The 7,333-nt window shown below is 38.9% G+C and overlaps 1 protein-coding gene across 1 annotated transcript in view; it reads right to left on the reverse strand.

Moving 5' to 3' along the window:
• Positions 1 to 6,455: 6,455 nt before the first annotated feature.
• Positions 6,456 to 7,333, reverse strand: part of LOC116852512 — a 9,290-nt gene continuing 8,412 nt past the window's right edge. Inside the window, exon 2 of the mRNA XM_032832959.1 lies at positions 6,456 to 7,124. Within this exon, the coding sequence (XP_032688850.1) occupies positions 7,025 to 7,124 (100 nt within the window). The 3' untranslated portion in view covers positions 6,456 to 7,024. The remainder of the gene's footprint in view (positions 7,125 to 7,333) is intronic.

Consider the following 7,333-nt stretch of genomic DNA (forward strand, 5'->3'; position numbering starts at 1 on the left):
GCCCGTGCGCTCGCCTGCCCGACAGGGCAGGCTCGCGGTGGGTGCATATGTATATGAAGTAGCAATGTAATCCATTTTATACAACTTCTTTTGTTAATAACTTTTTAATGAACAACGAGCGCCGGTTAAAACCTTTTGATTGTTACTCAGGACCATGACCTTGACAACATATGTCAAGGTGAAGCCTATCCGAGGTGGCTCCCCTTTTCTTTATATTTACCAACATTTTTTTTCAACCTTTATTTTCTAAGATATTTACGGAAGTATCTACAAAATTATTGGTTTCAATAATTTTTTATTCGAATTCTATTAACTTTACCGAAAAATAGCAAGAGATAAAAATTGTCTATTTTCTTCTTATAGAGCTCTCAGTTTTTTTTTCGAGATTTTTTATTAATTTTTTAGTTCTGCATTTCCTTGCATTTTCTTGAAGTACTAAAAAGTTAATCTAAAATTCTGAAAAAAATCTCAGAGCTCTACAAGAAGAAAATAGACAATTTTTATCTCTGGCTATTTTTTGATAAAATTAAGAAAATTCGAGTAAAAAATTATTGAAACCAATATTTTTGTAGATATTTCCGTAAATATCTTAGAAAATAAAGGTCGAATAAAAAATGTTTTCAGACAAAAGTTGTTTGCTTCTTTAGGTAGAATAAAATTCCGTAATAAAAAATATATGTTTCTATTTAAAAAAAACATAGTTGACCTCGACCTGACCTTGGCGGAGCCACGAAAAGTCGAACCAATGATACCTTCTTATGTCCCCCATGGATCCATATAACTTTTATCTGAAACATTTTTTGAAGAAATTTCTCCTTCTTGAGATTTTTGCGTGTATTGAATAAAATGGCCCACCCTGTATCAAGCGACACGGTAGTGTTGCGAAGCCAAGTGCAAGCGTGAAACAACGCGGCCTACCGTGTATATTAACGCGACGACTTTAGTTGAATGTAGGCTAGATTCTTGTTTCGGATATAACGGCTGAATTGATGAAGTTCTGGATAAACTTAATCGATTCCTTGAGTTTACATTTCTCACTAAAACTGTCTACTTTTGCTCTACGTGCTCCAGAAGCTGAGTTATTTTAGGTCAAAGTCCGAAATCGTGAAATTTCGCGTAAGAAACGTCGTCTCCTCACCACGTCCGTTGACTATGTTTCTCCGATAGATGGCAGGATGGTGAGAGTGTTTGTGGAGATGTCACTCAACATACACGTAGCACCTTGTATATGTTGTACCACACAGCTCTAAACGTGCTCCATGCTCAGAATGCAACTCTGGACGGCACACATGTGTAAGACTGTGCAACACAGGTGATTACGCAGGAGCACGTGATCGACACCGCCGATGTACCGTGTGCGCACGTGGATCTGTCCGCGGTACGTGGACAGCTCGTGTTACTGCCCGGTTATGCACGGCTCAATATTACAAACTCAATAGAGCAAACTCAATAGAGCAAACAGAAAATACGCGTAGTGAGATACGAAATATCTTACTGCTAATGCGCGCGAATGACCATCATTACAAGCACACGCAACGCTATTACAAAGATACGCTTAACAACACAGCAATATTTCCGCACGGTCACACTTCGCGAGGTTCTCTTTGGAACAATGCTTTACAAAAGTTTACGCCACTGCGTATTTGTGATTACTTGCACGATTTATCTCGCTCAATTCCGGCACGAGAGAGGACACACATGTGTCGCAATAGCGAACCGGCACGCACCTCACGAAGGACACCGTGACACGTAGGACGGCTAGTCCAGACAAAGGAAAAACGTGTGTAAATCTCTAGCGTGAGAGGAAACGGCTTCTGTCTTCTTGCGACCTGATACGACTCGATACGACTGGATGCGACTGACTGTAGAGAGAGAACCGTCTATAGCACTTACGGTGTAATCGCGAAAGCTTGGCGCGGCAGTAGTTTCTGCTTTCGTCTATCAGCGCGCGGTAGCTGCTGCACAGGTGTGTATGCATGCGCGTCCAGCGTTAGCTGGGGCGCTACATGTTACCATTACCGATTTACCGACTTGTAACTGTCATCGCGGTGGATTCGAATGACAGTTCGCGCATTTAATGTAATATTACTTATTTTATTTATTATTTTTTATTGTTTTTTATTAGTTAAATGCGTGCACCTGTATTGTTTTAGTAAATGAAGTAAGCTGTACATGGACGACGAAATATAAATAATAAATAAAGAAATAAATTAAAAATAAATAATAATAAAGGAGAAGGAGAGAGCAAGAGAGAGAGAGAGCAAGATAGAGAGAGAGAGAGTAAATATCTCTGTCTCCGTTTCTCTCCGTCTCTCTTTCTCTCTCTCTCTTTGTTCTGTTACAGCCGCTGTTTACATCGGTCTTCGAGCCTTACAGCGTCTTCGCTCGGCTCGGAGGACGCTCCGGGTCGCGGAGAATGCGCTCACCGGCGTTGCTCTGGCGGCAGCTGTCCTCCGCTCGTCCGCGGTGTCCGTCGACTCCGTCCTCGCGGCTCCCTCGCGGCAACTCGTGACCGGTCCACTTCGGCAGCTCCTTCTCGACGTTCTACGAACTGGTCTGTCACCTCTGAATGTCGGCTGAAACAAGCCTTCTTAGAGTGGCCTACCTTGTTGGTCTCTAATTAATATTATTATTCATAAAAGCGATTTACCTGGGATATCCGGTCCTTCAGATGCTCCTCTCGAGAATTCCTCCTCTTCTACGGCGGCAGCGAATCTTGATATCTTGATATCTTGAAATCTTTGATATTGGTCTTCTTCTTCTTGATTCAACCTCCCGATGACCGTATTTTTACACACGAAAATAATTGAGGGCTTTGTAAGTTCACGTCCTATTCGCCTCACGGCTAGGACGCGACATCCACTTGCAGCCGGGAAGCTCGTTTTAAAGTTCCTTCCTTCCTTCCTTTTCGAATTACTGACGATAATTAAAAAATCGCCACGTCACATTATATATATTAGGACCTTGAATAAGTTCTCGCTGATTTTTCGTGAAAATTTATGCTTTATTTAAAAAAAGTCGTAAAAAACATGTCACTTAAAGTATTGTCCATCGCTAGCCACTACTTACTCCCATCTTTCTGGTAGCATTTGAATTCCATGTCGGAAAAACGACACGTCTTTTGAGGCTACCCATTTTTTGGCATCTTCATAAGAGTGAAAGTGCTGCTCAGCCAGGCCATGTGCCATCGATCGAAACAAGTCGAAACAATAATCGGAAGGGGCAATGTCTGGTGAATACGGCGGGTGGGGTAGGACTTCCCATTTAAGCGTTTCCAAGTAAGGTTTCACCGGTTGTACAAGATGTGGTCGAACGTTGTCATGTTGAAAAATCACTTTGTCGTATCTCTATTCATATAGCGGCCGCTTTTCCTTCAATGCTCGGCTCAAACGCATCAATTGTAGTCGATAGCGATCTCCCGTGATGGTTTTGCTCGGTTTGAGCAGCTCATAATAAACTATACCCAACTGATCCCACCAAATGCAGAGCAGAAGCTTCGAACCATGGATTCGGCTTTGTCGACGATGTTGATGCATGGCCGGGCTTACCCCACGATCTTCTACGCTTAGGGTTATCGTAGTGTATCCACTTTTCATCGCTAGTCACGATACGATGCAAAAAACCTTTCCTTTTCTGCCGTTGAAGCAGCTGTTCACACGTGAAAAGACGCCGTTCGACGTCTCTCGGCTTTAACTCGTACGGCACCCAATCTCCTTGCTTTTGAATCATTCCTAATACTTTCAAACATTTCGAAACTGTTGTGTGATCAACTCTTAATGATTCTGCAAGTTCAGCTAGCGTCTGACATGAGTCTTCATGAAGTAATGCCTCCAATTCTTTGTCTTCAAACTTTTTCGATGCGCCAGAGCGTTCTTTATCTTCAACATCAAAATCATTATTTTTGAAGCGTCTAAACCAATTTCTGCATGTTGTTTCCGACAGAGCATGGTCGCCGTAAGTCGCAACAAGTATTCTGTGTGCTTCAACTGCAGATTTTTTTTGAATAAAGTAATGCAGTAAAATTCCTCGCAAAAATTCTTTTTTTGACACAAAACTCGACATGTTTAACACTTTATATATATAGAAGCGTGCTTCTAACCACTTCAGTAATGCAGGCACCAAACAGTGGGACGTCTAGCTGCGGCTATAGTAGTCTGAAATAAGTAAACCAAAAAAATTTGTTTATTTTACATCAAAACACAGTATTTCATTTGATATAAAAAAAGTTTAAATTGATAAAATTGTGGCATACAGAATGAAAAAGTACGATTTTTGCCATCCAAATTAAAAATCCACTTTAATCAAGCTATAAGTTATTTAAATTAAAAATATTGTTATAACAGGTATAGTCTCTGAAAAAACAATTTTTTATAAGCACACATCGGAAGAACACGAGAGATTAGGTAGTTTTTGAGTTCCACCAGTATAAAAAAAGTTATTCTGAGAAAAACGCGTTTAAAGTTTTCGCTCGGAAAAAACATTAGTTTTTAGATACTTACAGTTACTTCGAGCTAATCAGCAATTACAAGGCCGTATAATAAGCCTTCCAATTTCTCGAGAAACTGCAATTGTTCAATTTGCTGCAATCTACGAGGCGCACGAGCTTCCTTAGTGTTGCTACCTTGAGCTGGCTCGCTTTGAGCACTTGATTCGCGCGGCATCGTATGAATCGGCGTATTTTTTACATTGTGGTCCAATGTTTATTTCCAGGACATTCATCATCTTTTGGATGGCAAAATAGAATAAGCCTCGTTGAATTAGCCTGCGACAATATAAGCCGCGATTTCAACAGTTTTTATGCCTGAGTGCAAGTGTTTGAGGACTAAGCGCCAAATGTTGTGTTAAAACTCTCGTTTACATTTTGCGTATGCCTTCTCAAACATCTCTCCAACAGCTTAGGGTCTTTATTCTTGAAATTTTTGCGTATACGTAATTTTCATTGCGCAGCTATTTTATAGTATGATTAAACCTGCGTAGTAAAACTTACGTATACGCAACTATTTCAAGAATAGGAGCCCAGATTTCGACAAATCTTCATATATAAATTTGATAAGTTTTTCAAGATCTGCGCGTAGCGGGGCTGGGTGATCAAAATCTTTTAATTTGCCTGTGACTTTGACAACCTGCCGAATAATGATGCTCATCTTCTCTGCTTCCTTTTCGTGAGTGTCTCATTTTGATTTGTGTGCAAAAACTTATTTCGGAGCACTTCTATACGAATTGAAAACACGACTGAATAAGGCAATGCGTACGCTCTCACTGCCGCTGAAATACTGCTTCTACCTAAGCTATAAATGAGTCATACTGTTATGCTTGAAATTCGAATTATAAACAAAAATATCTCGAGATAGTTCGGCTTACACGAAACTTAATGTGTTCCGAGACGAGCGACAGCGGAAACCGACTGGCCCGTTCTCGCACTCTTAACTAGCTGCTCGACGAGCTGCTCTAAATTTTCTTGTAACTCTGATTAGAGACAAGATTCAGATTTAAAACTTTGGGAATATATTCTCCAAATAGATAACTATCGATTTACAAAAAAATCGATTTTTTGAACCGGTTACCAGTAGAATTTCCCCTTAAAATAGTATCCAATTATAATGCATTCGTTCTAACGTTGAATAAAAAGGGAATAAACCCTTGGCATACGCTGAGCTCTCGAATTGCAGAATTACGATTACTCTACAGAACAGAAGCGGAGGAAAAGAATGCCACATGTGGACGAATTAAGTCGTGTAAATAGCATCCTGATAGAAGAAACTAATACTTTTGAATTTGATCTAACTGTTTGCCAATCACAAGAAGGAGGAGTGAGTACTAGGTGGCGGCGGGACGCCGTGCGTTTGAGATCTGCGTATCTTTTCGTTCGAGTGAGAGAAAAATATCGAGAGCGCAGTTTGCTAGGCCGGGACTCGAACCCGGGTCTTTCGCTTGCGGCGTAACTGCTTTAAATCACTGAGCTACCTGACGGTTTACGCTCATGACACTCTCTTCTTCCTGGATAACACTCAGAGATGCCGTTCGGAAGTGACATCTCTGGCGCGCACGGCGATTACAGAAAGAAACAATGTCACTGTATCAAATAGAACAGCTGTCAGTCTCGAATAGGAATCGAATTATGAACAAGTTTGGAAAAGGAACAAGATAGTTACAGTTAATAAATAGTAAAAATTAATTTAGTAATAGCAAAGTAAATTTTTCAGCTTCTCGAAATTTTGTATTAATACATCTCCACCGTGACTATAATAAAATTAAATGTGTTACTAGTTAGAGTGAAATTTCTCGCAAATGTATGATATATATTGTTTTGGTAATAAATGCAATTTTTATTCATAAAATAATTTAAATAGAACATATAAGCGAATGAGGTAAAGTTGACCTATAACTAAAGGTCAGAAGGAAAGTTGCGGAGACTCTGGAACTACTAATCAGAATACATATTTTATACATTTATATTTCTTTACTCTATGCTGCTGAGAAACTGAATCTGATATCGAAATAAGATAACAATGTTGCTGCATGTTCTTATTTTGGTTATTATAAAATAAAATATACGGTTAACAGGGTCGTGACGGACATAAATACATAGAAAAAACCTCTATTATGAAGTTGTCTCTATCATGTTTATATAGTTAGTCACAACAATTAGTTATCTAACAAGTTGTAACTTCGACATTCTAAAATATAGAGCATCTAGCCTTGGTCTTTTCTATGCTATAAATGTTAATTTAAGTAAACTAACCCTTTGAAAAAAATATTTTTTTTATCTATAGCGATTTTCCATTCATGTTCTGAGCATGCTAAACGTCTTTTAACGATTGACCGACATGCAAAAATTCCAACAGTTCCAATGATATTTTTAAGAGTTATACTTATATAATGTATTCCTATAGTATTCACATAACATTATAATATATTTACTAACATTGGAATAATGGATCAACATTAAATATCCGACGAATACTGGTATAATGTATATTAGTGATTTCATCACTGCTTTTAGACTTTTAACAAATTATTATGATTAATCTAAATAGAAAATAGGGTAAATATTCCGTAGAAGCGACTCAGCTCTAATCACTTTGACTTTGAGATATGTCGTCGAGGTCATCATCCTGAGTAACCTATAAATAGTTTTAGTCCGCGCTTATTGTTTGTTAAAAAGTTATTAAAAAAAAGTTTTATAAACGGAACGTAATTTTGGTACACAATATACATTGAAATAAGGTAAACAGTGCGCGAGATATGCGTGGGAGAGGGGCTTCGCCTATAACTTTTACCAGAAACACTTTTTCCTAAAATGCTTAGTTTTCGAGATATTCGCCGCCCCGGA

This window comes from Odontomachus brunneus, unplaced genomic scaffold (assembly GCF_010583005.1).
Source record: "Odontomachus brunneus isolate Ranch 3 - 2012 unplaced genomic scaffold, Obru_v1 Obru_scaffold_231, whole genome shotgun sequence".
Classification (NCBI taxonomy): Eukaryota; Metazoa; Arthropoda; class Insecta; order Hymenoptera; family Formicidae; genus Odontomachus; species Odontomachus brunneus.